This window comes from Salmo salar, chromosome 12 (assembly GCF_965601325.2).
Source record: "Salmo salar chromosome 12, fSalSal1, whole genome shotgun sequence".
Taxonomy (NCBI): Eukaryota; Metazoa; Chordata; class Actinopteri; order Salmoniformes; family Salmonidae; genus Salmo; species Salmo salar.
In genome coordinates, this window is record NC_138302.1 from 53,508,401 (window position 1) to 53,528,068 (window position 19,668).

General features: G+C 41.7%; 1 protein-coding gene across 2 annotated transcripts in view; it reads right to left on the minus strand.

Annotated features, from left to right (window-relative positions):
* Positions 1-19,668, minus strand: part of LOC106565177 (calcium voltage-gated channel auxiliary subunit alpha2delta 2b) — a 77,536-nt gene that overhangs the window by 18,823 nt on the left and 39,045 nt on the right. The window contains exons 4-14 of one of the 2 annotated variants that reach the window (XM_045691449.2): positions 17,623-17,682; positions 11,629-11,673; positions 11,310-11,445; positions 8,282-8,413; positions 6,706-6,763; positions 6,560-6,610; positions 6,351-6,450; positions 5,624-5,785; positions 943-1,053; positions 619-697; positions 260-309 (exon numbers count right to left, since the gene is read on the minus strand). In XM_045691449.2, coding sequence (XP_045547405.1) covers positions 260-309; positions 619-697; positions 943-1,053; positions 5,624-5,785; positions 6,351-6,450; positions 6,560-6,610; positions 6,706-6,763; positions 8,282-8,413; positions 11,310-11,445; positions 11,629-11,673; positions 17,623-17,682 — 984 coding nt within the window. Of the gene's footprint in view, positions 1-259; positions 310-618; positions 698-942; positions 1,054-5,623; positions 5,786-6,350; positions 6,451-6,559; positions 6,611-6,705; positions 6,764-8,281; positions 8,414-11,309; positions 11,449-11,628; positions 11,674-17,622; positions 17,683-19,668 lie in introns of both variants that reach the window. The other variant, XM_014132020.3, reaches the window with a different exon arrangement.

A 19,668-nucleotide genomic window follows, 5' to 3' on the forward strand; every position in this document is an offset into this window, starting at 1 on the left:
CGCACTCATGCTGATGTCACACAGGAAAAGTATTTCACATGACTACGTGCTGTTGCTGATGGAAAGATGCTCAGTAAAGTTTGTCCAACTTTATATCTTTGCCTGTCATCCAGCTGTCACAGTAATAACCTCAGCGTAATAATATAAACGCTACATTAGAGTCAGTCTCCGGTAAACAACAACAATTCCAGGAAGCAGTGCCAGGAGGAGAACTGGCTGACCCAGGATCAGCTGTGTAAGAGGCACTAGACAAACCCACCTGGGTGTTAATCCTTATGGCACAGATGGAGCGGATCTCAAAATAGAAACCTAGAGGGAGAGCAGAGAGAGAGAGGGATAAAAAGAGAGATAGGATGAGAAACAGAGCTCACAATTATGGCACAGATGAGGGAGAGTGAAGATGGAGGTTGTGTATCAGGCGCTTATAAACTAGGCTAGGGGTTATAAACTGAAAGACTACAGTAACTTCTCTTAAGCAGACAAGTGTCATGTTTATTAGCGCACAAGGAAATGAAAACGGCAATTTTGTTACAACCCCCTACTGCATCTATTTTTGGACAAGAGGGATCTTCACTGATGCTGGTTAGGAAAAATAGCACCTGCACCGATCCCACTCACCTTTATTGGCACACGCAATCCACTGCAAGGGTGTGACATCATAGTTGTGCTGCCCCACAGAGAATGTAAAGACCCGCACCTAAGGAGAAAGAGAATTCAAAGAACCCATTCATCTTTATTCTGGGACATTAACACAGAGATACACGGCCAACTGTGGTATCCATTGTGGTATCATTTGACAGGAAATCCCATTTGGAAGATTCCTGTAACAGGAGGAAATAAGCAGGTGGAATGTTTTAAACCCTAGTGAAGCATTTATGGATTCCATCAATGAAATAGTGATTGAAATGTTTTGTGTGTGTGTTTAGTTTCTGAGAAACGGACCGTTTTGTTGGGCCAGTTGTACTGCTCAAAGATGTCCTGAGCTCGATCCTCTCCTCCATCAGTGAACAGCATGATTATTTTATTGCAGTGAGCTCGCGGGACATTCGTCTTCTAGAAAGAGAAACAGAAAGCGTGTGTGCTAACATTAATACAAAACACAGCAAGTGAATGATTAATACAGAATGTAAGTATGTGACGAATAAAGCAGGCAAGAGTGGAACACTGTCTATGTCCCAAAGGGCACCCTATTTAAAAATAGGGATCTGGTAAAAAGTAGTGCACTATTAGAGCTGCTCCCCTAATATGGCTTTCACTATGATGCCCTACAAAGGCAAAGAGCAGTAACTATGCAAACAGTGAAACTGAGAAAAATGGCTTAAAGTGTATTTGCTGTCCAGCCAAATACAGCATGTTGTAGGTAGATATGTGATAATGCACTGATGTATTATCTTATTATGAAGTAATGTGTTATGCATATCAACCATGACCACTGATTTGACCTATGACTCATAAAATGCAGATACTGCACTCTGTCTTTGTATGACCTTAAACAACTATACTGAACAAAAATAGAAACGCAACATGCAACAATTTCAACGATTTTACTGAGTTACAGTTCATATAAGGAAATCAGTCAATTTAAATAAATTCATTAGGCCCTAATCTATGGAATTCACATGACTGGGCAGGGGCGCAGCCATGGGTGTGTCTGGGAGGGCATAGGCCCACCCACTGGGGAGCCAAGCCCAGCCAATCAAAATTAGTTTTTCCACACAAAACGGCTTTATTACAGAAAGAAATACTCCTCAGATTCCGCAGGTGAAGAAGCTGGATGTGGAAGTCATGGGCTGATGTGGTTACAGGTGGTCTGCGGTTGTAAGGCCGGTTGGACGTACTGACAAATTATCTAAAACAACATTAGAGCCGGCTTATGGTAGAGAATTGAACATTCAATTCTCTGGCAACAGCCCTGGTGGACATTCCTGCAGTCAGCATGCCAATTGCATGCTCCCTCAAAATTTGAGACGTCTGTGGCATTGTGTGGTGTGACAAAACTGCACATTTTAGAGTGGCCATTTATTGTCCCCAGAACAAGGTGCACCTGTGTAATGAACATGCTGTTTAATCAGCTTTTCGATATGCCACACCTGTCAGGTGGATGAATATCTTGGCAAAGGAGAAATGCTCACTAACAGGGATGTAATCAAATTTGTGCATCAAATTTGAGAGAAATAATATTTTTGTGCGTATGGAACATTTCTGGGATCTTTTATTTCAGTTCATGAAACATGGGACCAACACTTTACATGTTGCATTGATATTTCTGTTCAGTATATATTGGTAATGCAAAGGCAAAGTGCAATATCAACAATCTAAACGTGTTTTTTTTTTTTTTTTTTTCTGTTTGATGGAAACAGTTTGAGAGTCCTAACTACATTCCAACTGTATTTAATGGTTTTATGCTTTTCATGTTTTGTTGCATTTTTTCACCATAAGTTACAAACTATTTAATCACAGAAATGTTTATACTTTTAAGAAATCTTTGACTTTGTATAACTATCATTTTTACACTGTCATTTCCTTTATGTTAGCTAGTTTTTACATATTTAGTTTGCTATCTTTCTTACCATTGTAGGCTCTGCCCTAATTTATGTGCTCTCTATCACCTCTGGGTCCGCATGGCAAATGGCCAGGAAACCAAGGAAAGCACAAAGGACAATGCCTTCACCTCTGGGTCCGCATGGCAAATGGCCAGGAACAGAAGGAAAGCAGAAAGGACAATGCCTTCACCTCTGGGTCCGCATGGCAAATGGCCAGGAACAGAAGGAAAGCAGAAAGGACAATGCCTACACCTCTGGGTCCGCATGGCAAATGGCCAGGAACAAAAGGAAAGCACAAAGGTCAATGCCTTCACCTCTGGGTCCGCATTGGCAAATGGCCAGGAACAGAAGGAAAGCACAAAGGACAATGCTTAAGGACTAGACAGCCATTTATTTCCCTTATGAGGAGCCAAAATGTTATACTCTCTGTTACAGTATACAGAGGACTGACTATTGAATGTGTGATATAATAATACTATAGTATCCATGTTTGGTATCTATCTGAAACGTGTTCACTGAGGATAACTCCGATGCTATCTATATGGATGTACGGTCTCTGTAGTAACTTGCATCTATACAGGGTGAACTCTAAATGCAAGAGTTTTATGGTCGTCTCTGGAATTGGTCTCATCCCCCACACAAGCCTTTAGAATCTATGCTGTCACACCCTGTGGAGATTGGGCTTGGTGGTCAGGTTACACTAAACTTGGTATCGTTTGATTTGTCAATGGTGGTTGGCTGTGGGTTGAAAGAGTTTCACCTTCAGATGTTATGGATGGAATTAAATGCCTTTGTCCTCTCTCTTATCCTGTTTCCAGTCTATGGAGGAAAGTTGTATGACCAATTCTCATTTCCTAGGCTTCTAGGGCTCTGGTCTAGTAGGCATCTCTTTGTTCATGCTTTGTCTTGTAAGTTAACTTTAGGATCTATATGCCTAGAATTAGGTTGGTTAATGTCAGTATTGCCTTGTACTTTAAGTATGCGAATCCATTAAATTTACAAAGTTATTAAATAATACTTGATTGCACATGGTTTTACTATAATGTTAAATGGTATTCAGTAAATTCAGATATTCAGTTTAATAAACTTTGATCATATTAATTGCAAAGTCTTATTACAAATCACATGTGATGTACAGTTGAAGTTGGAAGTTTACATACACTTCAGCCAACTACATTTAAACTCAGTTTCTCACAATTCCTGACATTTAATCCTAGTAAAAATCCCCTGTTTTAGGTCAGTTACGATCACCACTTTATTTTAAGAATGTGAAATGTCAGAACAATAGTAGAGAGAATGATTTATTTCAGCTTTTATTTCTTTCATCACATTCCCAGTGGGTCAGAAGTGTACATACACTCAATTAGTATTTGGTAGTATTGCCTTTAAATTGTTTAACTTGGGTCAAACGTTTTGGGTAGCATTCCACAAGCTTCCCACAACAAGTTGGGTGAATTTTGGCCCATTACTCCTGACAGAGCTGGTGTAACTGAGTCAGGTTTGTAGGCCTCCTTGCTCACACACACTTTTTCAGTTCTGCCAACACATTTTCTATAGGATTGAGGTCAGGGCTTTGTGATGGCCAGTCCGATACCTTGACTTTGTTGTCCTTAAGCCATTTTGCCACAATTTTGGAAGTATACTTGGGGTCATTGTTAATTTGGAAGACCCATTTGCGACCAAGCTTTAACTTCCTGACTGATGTCTTGAGATGTTGCTTTAATAAATCCACATAATTGTCCTTCCTCATGATGCCATCTATTTTGTGAAGTGCACCAATCCCTCCTGCAGCAAAGCACCCCTACAACATGATGCTGCCACCCCCGTACTTCACGGTTGGGATGGTGTTCTTCGGCTTGCAAGCCTCCCCCTTTTTCCTCCAAACATAACGATGGTCATTATGGCCACACAGTTCTATTTTTGTTTCATCAGACCAGAGGACATTTCTCCAAAAACGACGATCTTTGTCCCCATGTGCAGTTGCAAACCGTAGTCTGGCTTTTTTATGGCGGTATGAGCGTTATGACGGCTGCGTGGTCCCATGGTGTTTTTACTTGCGTACTATTGTTGGGTACAGATGAACGTGGTACCTTCAGGTATTTGGAAATTGCTCCCAAGGATGAACCAGACTTGTGGAGGTCTTCAATTTTTTTCTGAGGTCTTAGTTGATTTCTTTTGATTTTCCCATGATGACAAGCAAAGAGGCACTGAGTTTGAAGGTAGACCTTGAAATACATCCACAGGTACACCTCCAATTGACTCAAATGATGTCAATTAGCCTATCAGAAGCTTCTAAAGCCATGACATCATTTTCTGGAATTTTCCAAGCTGTTAAAAGGCCCAGTCAACTTACGGTGTGCAAACTTCTGACCCACTGGAATTGTGATACAGTGAATTATAAGTGAAATAATCTGTCTGTAAACAATTGTTGGAAAACTGACTTGTGTCATGCACAAAGTAGATGTCCTAACCGACTTGCCAAAACTATAGTTTGTTAACAAGAAATGTGTGGAGTGGTTGAAAAACAAGTTTTAATGACTCCAACCTAAGTGTATGTAAACTTCCGACTGCAACTGTTTTTTTATAATATGCATATACACTGAGTGTACAAAACATTACTACAAAGTCTGATTTCGGTCAACATTTTTACAAAATGTGTAGTCACTGCTGTTTGCAATCGTACGACATTACACTCTCAGCCGTTTCTTATCCCCAGGTGCACATTCTTTAACTAATGCACAGGGTGATTTAGAGGAAGGCAAGGTTGATACTGTAACTAAAGTATATTTAACCAATAAGGCAAGAGGGGGTGTGGTATATGGCCAATATACCACAGCTAAGGGCTGTTCTTAGGCACGATGCATTGCGGAGTCATTGAGAGCCACTCGTAAATATTCTGCTGGTTGGCCTGTTATCTGTAATGAAATGCCCTTCATGTGCTTGCTCAAAGCACAAAATTGCAAGCACACACATTTTCTTTGGAAAATGTCCTTGTCTATTTCATAGTAGGAGCCCTAAAGAATTGGGCATCACTTGTACAGAATGCGGTCGTTCAGAGTGTTGAGCTTTAAGTCATTTACGTTTAGTAGCTGATTGAAGGCAAAGTGGAAACCAGACTTGTAGTCTGTGGTGCCTTTAGCTTGCATGAGCTTTACAGCCTCTTTGAAGATCTTCTTGTTGCGAACGTTGGCCTGGACCAGGTGTTTGAAGCAAGGGACCACTGCCTCAGCCTTTTCATTAAACTGAAACAAGAAAGGAGAGAGAATGAGAGCAGAAGTGGGATTGAGGAACAACAATGAGAGAGCAGGCTAGATAGCAAGAGATAGACAGTGAGAGAGCAGGCTAGATACATTTACATTTTAGTCATTTAGCAGACGCTCTTATCCAGAGCGACTTACAGTAGTGAATGCATACATTTCAATTCATACATTTTCTTTTTTTTTCTTCCCGTACTGGCCCCCCGAGGGAATCGAACCCACAACCTTGGCATTGCAAACACCATTGCAAACACCATGCTCTACCAACTGAGCCACAGGGAGATAGACAGCAAGAGATAAAGACAGTGAGAGAGCAGCCGAGATAGACAGCAAGAGATAAATACTGTTAGTGAAAGAGGAAATTGGTTATGAACATAACCGTTCATATGAGTGATTGCGGTGTTGTTTAAGGTTGTGCAACATGTTTTATGCTGATGTCTATGAAAATAGTAAGAAATAGAATTCTACAAAAAAAACGAATGTATAACCAATGAAATGTCAATCCCAGGTGTAACTACAGTAACTACCACACTATCACAGACACACTCACCCTGGCCACGTTGACATAGTCGTCATCAGACAGAGTGTCCAGCATCTCCATCACTGATGACTTGATCAGCTTCAAAGTGAGGCCGCTCACACTGCCACTCCTGAGGGGGGACAGGGGAAAGGTATCATGAGATGCATGCACTGCACTGTCTTATAGTGTAACCAGTCATTTTGGTACTAAGTTATTGGAACTTAAATTTGAGAACTCACACATCAACGAGTATGATCATGTCTTTGGGGGATGAGGCCCCTTGGATGTACCTTATGAAAAAGAAATAATTAAGAATTCTCAAAATGAACTCTTCAACCATAATCAAAATCAATTATTAAAAGAGAACAGAATAGGTAACACATACCATGGCCTTCTCCTCACATCATAAAGGTCGATCTTATCAGGGGCCCTCCACGGTGTGGCTACAGATAAGGCAATAAAAACATAGAATTGTAACTTTCAGTTTTTATTTGCCCCTACCAGTGTCACGACTTCCGCTGAAGTTGGATCCCTCTCCTTGTTCGGGCGGCGTTCGGCGGTCGAAGTCACCAACCTTTTAACCATCGCTGATCCTCTTTTCCAATCCCATCAATTACATGTTGTGTATTTAACCCTCTGTTCCCCCTCATGTTCTTGTCCGTGATTGTTTGTTGTAAGTGCTTGTGCACGTCTGTCCTAGTGTGCATTAGTTATGTACCCATTATTTGATTGTTCTGTTTTCCGGTGTTTTTTTTGTTATTAAACTGTGTCGTTTGGAAACACCATTTTTGCTCTCCTGTGTCTGACTTCTCTGCCGCCAGTATGTACCCCTTACAACCAGTATGCCACCAGACGATGATATTTGATATATATAAGACAATGGAGCTAATATTGTATTTACATTTCATAGGTTTTGTGGTATTACTTTCCTTTGAGTTTTGTAACCTTCAAGTAAGCCCTCTTTGAGGACCAGTGCAAAAACCTGACTTTCCTGTGTTTTTTTATATTTCCACACTATGAGGTTGGAATAATACTGTGAAATTGTGAAACTTATGAGAACGCGTAAGAGCTGTTTGCGGTAAATTAGTTAGTAGACTAAGAGAGTTCCAAACCGCTCTGCCAGTAACAGATAGTTTTCCCCACTCAGACCCCTCCCAGACAATCCTAAATTCTTGCTTGAGAAATTGTTCTTTGCCGAAAATCTATTTTAGTTTATTTTTAACAATTTTAATTGAAACAAATCGCAGGTACTTCATTGTTGCCTAGAAATGATAGATAAATGCATAGATAAGTGCATCCCAAATGGTACCCTATTTCCTATATACTGTAGTGCAATACTAGGAGCCCTGGTAAAAAAAAAGTGCACTATAAAGGGAATAGGGTGCCCTGGTTAAAAATAAGGCACTATAAAAGGGAATAGGGTGACATTTGGGATGCAGAAAATATGAGACAGAGGGGGGTTATTATGGAACACTTCAATTGTGCAGACTTGCTGACATTCAGTTTAGTTTCACAACCCAGCATATTTCCAACCATTCATATAACCATATAACCATTCACATTTAAGTCAATTTTTATTGCTTTACAGTATATTGCATTGTCGTGAAGGAAAGGACCAAAGAGATCCTATAATTCTAATAAGGACATCCTGTATTCCTGTAATCAGGGCATCATGTATGTCCTGTAATAAGGGCATCCTGTATTCCTATAATAAGGACATCCTGTATTAAGGACATCATATTTTCCTGTAATAAGGACATAATGTATTCCTGTAATAAGGGCATCCTATATTCCTGTAATAAGGGCATCATGTATGGCCTGTAATAAGGACATCCTGTATTCCTGTATTAAGGACATCATATATTCCTGTAATAAGGGCATCCTGTATGTCCTGTAATAAGGGAATCATGTATCCCTGTAATATGGACATCATGTATTCCTGTAATATGGACATCATGTACCTGGGTAGTAGCGGGTGACCCCAGTGGCGCTACCAAATGCCTGCCAGAGTAGTGAAGGATCCTCTTGACTGTTCTCCATAAACACCTTCTCCAGCGCCTGGGTCCAGTTCAGCTCATTTAGAATCACTGGGGCTGAAGGGGAAGACCATGTAGAAGACGGATTGGTCTCACTTACAGTGCCTATAGAAAGTCTACACACCCTTGAACTTTTTCACATTTTGTTGCGTTACAAAGTGGGATTAAACTGGATTGAATTGGAATTTTTTGTCAACGATCTACACAAAATACTCTATAATGTCAAATTGAAAGAAATTATATATATTTTTAAAAGATGAATGAAAAATCAAACACTAATATACCTTGATTAGATAAGTATTCACCTCCTGAGTCAATACATGTTAGAAACACCTTTGGCAGCGATTACAGCTGAGTCTTCTTGGTTAAGTCTCAAAAGAGCTTTGCCCACTGTATTGTGCAATATTTGCCCATTATTCTGTTGGAGACTATTTGACTTGAGCTCATTTTAGTTGCATAATGAGTCCATTTATGATTTCATAATCCCATTATCAGTAGTAATAACTTGTTATTGGTTAGGATATTGGAGATGGAGAGGGTTAGTGCAGCAACAAAGGGAAGTCCAGAAAGTCTAGATACACTAAATTACCAAAAGTATGTGGACACCTGCTTGTCGAACATCTCATTCCAAAATCATGGGCATGAATATGGAGTTGGTCCCTCCTTTCTTGTTATAACAGCCTCCACTCCTCTGGGAAGGTTTTCCACAAGATGTTGGAATATTGCAGCGGGGACTGTGTTCCAATTCATCCCAAAGGTGTTCGATGGGGTTGAGGTTAGGGCTCTGTGCAGGCCAGCCAAGTTCTTCCACACCAATCTCGACAAACCATTTCTGTATGGACCTCGATTTGTGCACGGGGGCATTGTCATTCTGAAACAGGAAAGGACCTGCCCCAAAACTGTTGCCACAAAGTTGGAAGCACAGATTCGTCTAGAATGTCATTGTAAGCTGTAGCGTTAATATTTCCCTTCAATGGAACTAAGGAGCCTAGCCCAAACCACCATACACCACCAAACCTTACAGTTGGCACTATGCATTGGGGCAGGTAGCGTTTTCCTGGCATCCGCCAGATTTGTCAATCGGACTGACACATGGTCAAGCGTGATCCATCACTCTAGAGAACGCGTTTCCACTGCTACAGAGTTCAATGGCGGCGAGCTTTACACCACTCCAGCCGACGCTTGGCATTGCGCATGGTGATCTTAGGCTTGTGTGCGGCTGCTTGGCCATGGAAACCCATTTCATGAAGCTCACCGACAAACAGTTATTTTGCTGATGTAGTGAGTGTTGCAACCGAGGACAGATGTTTTTTATGTGCTACGCGCTTCAGGAATCGGTGGTGCCGTTCTGTGAGCTTGTGTGGCCTACCACTTCGCGGCTGAGCCATTGTTGCTCCTAGACGTTTCCACTTCACCATAACAGCAGTTACAGTTGACCGGGGCAGCTCTAGCAGGGGATAAATGTGACAAACTGACTTGTTGGTGCCATGTTGAAAGTCACACAGCTCTTCAGTAAGGCCATTCTACTGTCAATGTTTGTCTATGGAGATTGCATGGCTGTGTGCTCGATTTTATACACCTGTCAACAATGGGTGTGGCTGAAATAGCCGAAACCACTAATTTGAAGGTGTGTCCATATACTTTTGTATATATATTGTAGGTTACTGTCCTCCTGAAAGGTGAATTCTTCTTTTAGTGTCTGGTGTAAAGCTGACTGAAGCAGGTTTTCCAAGGATTTTGCCTGTGCTTAGTTCCATCCCGTTTCTTTTCATTCTGAAAAACTCTTCAGTCTTTGCCGATGTCAAGCATACCTATACCATGATGCAACTACACCATGCTCGATGTGTGGGTGATGTAATGCATCATCCACAGCATAATTATTAACTTGACCATGCTTAAAGATATATTCAATTTCTGATTTATTATTGGTACCCATCTACCAATCACTGCCCTTTACTTTATGAGGCTTTCGAAAAGCTCCCTGGTCTTTCTAGTTAAATCTGTGATTGAAATTCAATACTTGACTGAGGGACCTTACATATGTTGTATGTATGGGGGACAGAGGAAGGGGTTTAGTCATAAAAAAATACAGAGTGAGTCGTCATTTATTATGTTATTTGTTAAGAAATGTTTTACTTCTGAACTAATTTAGACTTGCCTTAAACAAAGGGGGTGAATACTTACGAAACGACTATTTTTGTTATTTAATTTGTAAAAATGTGTAGAATTTTCTTTTGACTTTGACAATATGGAGAATTTTGTGAAGATCAAAGACCAAAAAATACAACTAAATCTATTTCATTCGCACTTTTTAACACAACAAAATGTGAAAAAAGTTCAAGGGGGTGTAGGCATTATATAGGCTTTGTACCTGTGAAGGAGCATGGTGTGGCGGTAGTGCATAATGCCACCCCTACCGCCACTTGTTTAACATTCCTGTTCTCCAGTGCTTGACATGGGCAGGAGCTCCCCGGAGAGGAGTACAAGCACCTCATATTTTGTGCTGCTTCAGCTCCTGTTCCTCTTATAGAATATTAGCTCAAAATAATTGTGGAGCTCCTGCACCTAAATATAAACAGTACTGGCACCCAAAATTGAGTACCGGTACCTATTTGAGTCCAAGTCAAGCACTGCTATTCTCCCCTCTACTAACTTGTAAACCTTATACTTTCCACCTGTCTAAATGAAGACTGAAAAACACTCTAGCCCTTTACACACACAAAGCATTTGGTATGGAGTTTTTCTGCACCAAAAAAATTATCACAAGCATTATTGAGGAGACAAACTATCTGCCAAAATATTTGTTGTTTCACAACCATTGTGTCAAATGTGTTGTACATCAGTTGTACTAATCAAGTGTGTACAGGGCCATAGTCTCAACTGAGCAGCAAATGACTGCTAAATAACATAATTACAAGATAATCATTGTCCATTTCACTAATGCGAAACTCACCTCCTTTGTAGATGTCTGTGGGGATCTGAACGGCTGTGAAGGAGTAGTTGACCTTATTTTTGAAGTTAGGGTCATACACAAACTCCACCTGTAGTGGAGGGCTCACCGTTTCCCCATCACCATCTTGCAGGGAGTACTGCTAACACACATACCCACGTAGATACACGCACACGTGCGCACACACACACACACACACACACACACACACACACACAAACATACACAATATTACTACCACTTCATTCTTCAACAGATTTCAAAAGTTTTATCAACAAATGAGAGAGGATGTGTAGAAATGAGCTTTTCACTTTCTACTCACATAGTCTAGCTCTGCCTTGGAATCGTAATATGTCATGTTCCACTCCTGGTAAAGACCAAAACAAAACAGACATATAACATGGATGATGACAAGTTAGCCTAGAGTTGCAAGGCTAACGCTAATTTACCAAAGATCTGGAATCGTAAGTAATTTTGGTAATTAACAGGAAATCTATGGCAATCTATGGTAACTTATAAAAATGAATTCATATATAGTACTCATTTTTTGTATATGTGTCCATATTGACCTTGAGTTTCTAGTGGATAGACCATATAGTTAAAGTGAAAATAGCCTAATTAATGAAAAAAAAGCATCTAGTCAACAATGTCATTATTTTCAATGAACCAAGCAACTCCACCAACTATTGACTTTTTCACAACTGCCACCAGTTTGGCACCAAAACATTTAAAACAAAGACATATTGAGATAGCAAAATAAATAGAAGTATGTCAAAAAATATATTGGATATTTCATGCTGAAAACCTCACATTAAACACCAACGGTATTCACTAAGTTGATGGTTTATATTTAGGATAATGTTTTACAGCTTTGTCATTTTATTTTATTTGGCCTATATTATATATTTTACATGTGATAAGGCCACACAGAGGACCAGAAATAACTACGGACACCTGTGATTATCTGGAGTATCTAAAAATAGATGTAATCTGATCAAATAAAATAAAAACTTGAAAGTTACCAAACTTCTGGTAGTTTACTGGTAAACCCTCCCTTTGCAACCCTAAGTTTGTCACAATCTTATAATAAGGTAACCAGAGTTAACGACCATACTCCCTCAACAAGTAAAAAATAAATTGGAAATGCTCATCTGAAACAAACTGTCCTGCTGTCATGAAGGAACACCAAACTACACCCCTGTATTTCATATACATAATACACCCACGACAATACGACAGTGTGGTCAAACCCACTGAATCATCCAACCAAACACTTTTTTTGTCGGTGCATAAGGATGGGAAGAGTTGTTACTTGTGAGCTCTGCTGGTTCGTACACAGCGAGCGAGCCAGTGGTGGTGAGGCTCACAGAGGGAGTCAACTGCTGCTGGGATGGCTGGGGTGGGGTGGTGTGGCGGGGGAGGGAGGATGAGTCCACCGGCCCTGTCCTGCCTCAATGGGCTAATGGACCAAACCATGTGGAAAAGTGGAATGTCAAAGTGTGTAGGGCTCAGCAGTGCTCCCCCCGGCTGAGCTGACCATGCTTGCAATAACATCTGCTAAATATGTGTCCAACAACATTTGATTTGATTTAGTCCGCGCCGCCAGTTACAGCTCCAGCTATCCCAGCCCAGCACTATCGAACCAGCTCATCCCTGAGCTCCGTCCTCTGCCCCTGACTGGTGGGGCTTGTGGGTAGGCCATGGTGAAGATGTGGGGCTTTAGGTGGAACTGAAAGGTGTCACAGAGGGAGTTCCAGGGCCTGGTTACCTTAGGTAATAATTTGCATAGAGCACCTCAAATATTTCCTTAGGTAAGGGAATACTTAACGGGGTTTACGGTAGTTTGAAGGCATGTATGGCAGAAATAGTATTTACATAGGAGACGGCTTAATTCACTGACTAAAGGTCTCGTCAAAGAGATCGCATTTGTTTTATGAGATAGCAAAATATAACTTCTATAATGAAGACAGGACACTCAATTGCTTCAGAAGATAATAAACCACGTTTCTTGAAGTTACTTTTTTCTCAACTTGTTTCAATTACTTTCTAGCATGTCAGAATAGCTAGCAAGCTAACTTTTCCATGGATTGTGCTCCTTCCATAAAAAAAAAATAACAAAGCTCATTTCCTGCAATTCTACATATTTTCCAACGGGTTTGGCCCATGAACAGGGTGGAATAAAAATGTTTTTTTTTTTTTTAATCACAGGTCGGATGTAGGGATGCACAATATATCGGAATCGGCCGATATTAGCTAAAAATGTCAACATCGGATTCAGCTCTATGTACAGTGGCAAGAAAAAGTATGTGAACCCTTTGGAATTACCTGGATTTCTGCATAAATTGGTCATCAAATTTGATCTGATCTTCATCTAAGTCACAACAATAGACAAACATAGTGTGCTTAAACTAATAACACACAAATGATTGTATTTTTCTTGTCTATATTGAATACATAATTGAAACATTCACAGTGTTGGTTGAAAAAAGTATGTGAACCTCTAGGCTAAGGAATTCTCCAAAAAGCTAATTGGAGTCAGGAGTTAGCTAACCTGGAGTCCAATCAATGAGACGAGATTGGAGCTGCCTTGCCCTATAAAAAAACTCACAAATTTGAGTTTGCTATTCACAAGAAGCATTGCCTGATGTGAACCATGCCTCGAACGAAAGAGATCTCAGGAGACCTAAGATTAAGAATTGTTGACTTGCATGAAGCTGGAAAGGGTTACAAAAGTATCTCTAAAAGCCTTGATATTCATCAGTCCACAGTAAGACAAATAAAATAAAGTGTTATTAGCCACATGCGCCGACTACAACAGGTGTCTTCCGCGCAGTGAAATGTTTAATGCTTACAGTGAAATTCTTACTTACGAGCCCCTAACCAACAATGCAGTTTAAAAAAAATACGATTAAGAAATGGTCACAAGTAATTAAAGAGCAGCAGTGAAATAACAATAGCAAGACTATATACAGGGGGGTACCGGTTACTTGAGGTAGTATGTACATGTAGGTAGAGTTATTAAAGTGACTATGCATAGATGACAACAGAGAGAAGCAGTGGTGTAAAAAGGGAGGGGGGTAATGCAAATAGTCTGGGTAGCCATTTGACTAGATGTTAGGAAGGATGCCTGTATCTTTGTAGCGAATGCATCCAAAGTGTAATTTATAACTTCACCATGCTCAAAGGGATATTAAATGTTTGTTTTTTTACACATCTACCGATGCTGCCGTACCAGGTAAAAGAGCAGTAACTGCTCATAGACTGAAACTGAGAAAAAGGACAAACGTTGTTACATTTTCCAGCCAAATGAATTGTAGTCTGATCATTGGAGATGTAGTTATCTGTTGTCTTACTATGAGGTTATTTTTTATTTATATTGACCCTGACCTCTCACATGACCTTTGACCCTAGACAGCAGCTACTGCCTTCTTGCTTGGTACACCACTGGAATACATGTCCATTATGATTGTTTTTTTTTTACTAAAACATGTGATCATAGATTTATTTGTGGCTGTCAGTGTTATATAGTTTGAAACTTGTATCAGCAAACAATAAATAATAACTAGGTAAACCGTAGTAACTGCAGCCCAAATCTTGGTGAAACCAAGGTAAAAGACAGTAACTGAAGTGAGTGATGGAAGTTACTGCTTTTTTTCCTTGGTTTCACTGTAACCTTTTCTCCAAAACAACACAGTGGAGGCAGGATATTTCTCCACATGATAAAGCATGTATTTAACGTATCAAAAATGTCTAACACATTTCTGACCAAATGTGCAGTTACTGCTCTTTTGCTTTGGAGGACAGAATAGGTGCCCTTTGCGAGGAATTGGAAAACCTCCCTGGTCTTTGTGGTTGAATCTGTTTCAAAATCACTACTCGACTGAGGGACCTTACAGTTAACTGTACAGTATGTGTGGGGTACAGAGTTATGTTAAACACTATTATTGCACACCGAGTGCAACTTATTATGTGACTTGTTAAGCAAATTTTTACTCCTGAACTTATTTAGCTTTGCCATAAGAGGGGTTGAATACTTACTGACAAAAAACATTGAAAAACATAATTCCACTTTGACATTATGGGGTATTGTGTGTAGGTCAGTGACAAATAAATCTATATTTAATACATTTTAAAGTGAGTCTAACGCAACAAAATGTGGAGAAGGTCAATGGGTGTGAATACTTTCTGAAGGCACTGTATTTTCCTCCCACTAGAATCAGTTACACATTTTGGGTTCACAATCTGTTTGGGCAAAATAATGTTCACCCTACCAAAATTTCTGCCGAATGCTGCCTTTTCGACATTACAGCCAAATGAACCTAGCCCTAAATTGCCAATGACCAAACAAGGTGAAAAATGTAGCCTATGGATTATATCACCAGTGGCATAAACAGAAATTAATTAACATTTTGCCATGGGGCAAAGAGAAAAATGTGGGGTTTTATATCTAATCTCATGCTATTCTACACATTTTGACATGAGGCTGAGAGAAAATGTTGCTGTTTTAAAGCTCCTGCAATACTACACACTTTGCCATGGGGCCGAGAGAAGTGTGGTTTTATAGCTCATCTCATGCTATTCTACACATGAGGCTTAGAGAAAATGTATCATTTTTAAAGATAATAAATGCTAAAATATAGGTCTTGACTTTAGGGCTGACCCCATTTAGTCAACTGTTTGGTCGATGGGCTGTTGGTCGACCAAGATTATTTTTTTTTGTCAAGCAGTTGCAAATATACATTGCATTCGGAAAGTATTCAGACCCTTTATCCACATTTTGTTACATTACAGCCTTTTTCTAAAATGTATTCACATTTTTTCCTTCAATCTACACACAATACCCCATAATGACAAAGCAAAAACAGGTTTTTAGACATTTTTGAAAATGTATAAATTCAAAACTGAAATATCAAATTTACATAAGTATTCAGACCCTTTGTTGAAGCACCTTTGGCAGCGATTACAGCCTCAAGTCTTCTTGGGCATGACGCTACAAGCTTGGCACACCTGAATTTGGGGAGTTTCCCCCAATCCTCTCAAACTCGGTCAGGTTTGATGGGGAGTGTTGCTGCACAGCTATTTTCAGATCTCTCCAGAGATGTTCGATTGGCTTCGAGTCAGGGTTCCAGCTGGGCCACTCAAGGACAGTCAGACTTGTCCCGAAGTCATTCCTGCATTATCTTGGCAGTGTGCTTAGGGTCGTTGTCCTGTTGGAAGGTTCAGAACTTCACCCCAGTCTGAACCTGCTCCAGAGCGCTCAGGACTTCATCAAGGATCTCTCTGTACTTTGTTCCATTCATCTTTACCTCCTTCCTGACTAGTCTCCCAGTCCCTGCCGCCAAAAAACATCAAAGGCATTATGCTGCCACCACCATGCTTCACCGTAGGGATGGTACCGGTTTCCTCCAAACGTGATGCTTTGTATTCAGGCCAAAGAGTTCAATTTTGGTTTTATCAAACCAGAGAATCTTGTTTCTCATGGTCCGAGAGTCTTTAGGTGCCTTTTGGCAAACTCCAAGCAGGCTGTCATGTGCATTTTACTGAAGAGTGGCTTCCGTCTGGCCACTCTACCATAAAGGCCTGATTGGTGGAGTGCTGCAGAGATGGATGTCCTTCTGGGAGGTTCCCCACAGAGGAACTTTGGAGCTCTGTCAGAGTGACCATCGGGTTCTTGGTCACCTCCCTGACCAAGGCCCTTCTTCCCCGATTGCTCAGTTTGGCCCCACGGCCAGCTCTAGGAAGAGTCTTTGTGGTTCCAAACTTCTTCCATTTAAGAATGATGGAGGCCACTGTTCTTGGGGACCTGGAATGCTGCAGAAATGTTTTGGTACCCTTCCCCAGATCTGTGCCTTGACACAATCCTGTCTCGGTGCTCTACGGGCAATTCCTTCCACCTCATGGCTTGGTTTTTGCTCTGACATGCACTGTCAACTGTGAGACCTTATATAGACAGGTGTGTGCCTTTCCAAATCATGTCCAATTAATTTAATTTACCACAGGTGGACTCCAAGTTGTAGAAACATCTCAAGTATTATCAATGGAAACAGGATGCATCTGTGCTCAATTTCGAGTCTCATAGCAAAGGGTCTGAACTTATGTAAGGTCAAGGAGAATCAGGATGTTGAGGGCACCAGTACTAGCAGCGGTGAGGTCATTGATGACTTTGAGGAGTGCATGATGATGGTGGGGTGAACATTTACTGTTGATATAATCATTACATCAATAGGGGATGTGCTTAATATCATGACCCCCTGCTGACTCTTTTATACATTACAAATGCAGACAGTCTGCTGGTAGGGTGTTACAGTAGTGTTACCTTGACGCTGTCGTGCCAGGGATGGTCTCGCTGGACACGTTCTGCTTCACTGGCCAGCCTCTGCAAGTTCAAGAGTTCAGGTTAGAGAACAGAGAAAACAAAGGTCCTGCCCTTTATTTTCAATAGGCCTACTTGAACGGGAAATTAAATATTTAAATGATATTCACATTATTTATAACAGGGCCTGCCATGTCAAATAGTGTCCACTGACAAAAGTGTCCACCCCTGGGTCACAACGGGATTCAATTAGCTGTTAGCGTCTGTTGCTAGGGCCGTTGCTAGAAACAGTCAAATCCTGACCAGCCTACGTAATGAACCAAAGCTGTTGCTATACTGGTTGCTATGCTGGTTGCTAGCTCTATTTAACCTCCGCGCTCGCGGAGGACATGGGCGGTTCTGGTTCCATTTCACCTCATACGCCCATTTCTAAAGTAGCCTAAACAGCCTGACTTCATAGACATGTAATGGGTTTAGAAGACTATAAGAGCTGAGTGTTTGTCTAACCACATAACCACCTGATGCTCTTATTCGTAAAAAAAACTGTGAAAGTGTAACGTCTGTCGTCGGGAATAGAGGACCAAAACGCAGCAGGAATGTGGATGCTCATCTTGTATTTATTTTTAAATAAAGAGAACACCAAAATAACAAAAACGAAGAACGAACAACAAAACAGTCTTGTCAGGCTCACACAGGCAAAACAAGAAACAATCTCCCACAACACCAAACCAAACAATTACCCATATATAGGACTCAGAGGCAACGAGAAAGCACCTGCCTCCAATTGAGAGTCCAACCCCCCATCAACCTAAACATAGAAATACAACAAACCAGAAAGAACATAGACCAAAACCCGGAAATAATAAATCAAACACCCTACTACATAAATCACCACCCCGAACCACAAACAAAATACCCTCTGACGTGACAGTACCCCCCCCCCCTAAAGGTGCAGACCCCGGATGCACCTCATAAATAAAAAATAAAAAATCCCCCTAAACTAAAGGGAGGGAAGGGAGGGTGGCTGCCGTCACCGACGGCACTTGTGCTACACCCCCCCTCCCCAACCCACCTATACAGGAGGTGGTTCTGGCTCCGGCCTACTGTCCTCCAGAATGCAGACAGACTTGCTCAGTTTCGGGCCGCAGACTCCCATCGTTCCGGATCGTAGGCAGACCTCTTCCGTTCCACACTGTAGGCAGACTCATTTGATACACAGTTAATCATATTTAGTTCCGGATCGTCAGACTTACTCAGTCCCGGGTCGCAGGCAGACCCCCTCGGTCCCGGGTCGCAGGCAGACCCCCTCGGTCCCGGGTCGCAGGCAGACCCCCTCGGTCCCGGGTCGCAGGCAGACCCCCTCGGTCCCGGACTAGACACTGTTGCCGGATACTCTGGACTGCACACTGGTGCCGGATACTCTGGACTGCACACTGGTGCCGGATACTCTGGACTGCACACTGGTGCCGAACTCTCGAAGCTGGGCTGACGCACTGGAAGCCTGATGCGTGGTACTGGTACTGGATGTGCCAGTCTGGGAACACGCACCTCAGGGCTACTGCAGGGAGCGGGAACAGGCCGAGTCGGACTGGGTTGACGCACTAGAAGCCTGATGCGTGGTGCTGGTACTGGAGGTATCAGCCTGGGAACACGCACCTCAGGGCTAGTGCGGGGAGCGGGAACAGGACGAGTCGGACTGGGCTGACGCACTGGACCGTAGAGGCATACTGGCGGTCTCGAGCGCAGAACTGGCATCGCTCTTACTGGCTGGATGCCCACTTCCCCCTGGCAAATGCGGGGCGCTGGTACTGCGCGTACTGGCCTAAAAATACTTGGCCTCGCCACAGTACCCATTACCCCAAAGCACGGGACCTGTCCAGTCACTGGTTGCCCAAAAGAGGTACGGGGATTTGGCCTGGGGCTCACTCCTCGCCCAGCCAAACTACCCGTGTGCCCCCCCCCCAAAAAAAATCTTGGGGCTGCCTCTCGGGTTCCCTTAAATCCTCCACAGCCCTGAAAATGCCTCTCCTCAACTCTGCCCATGTCTCC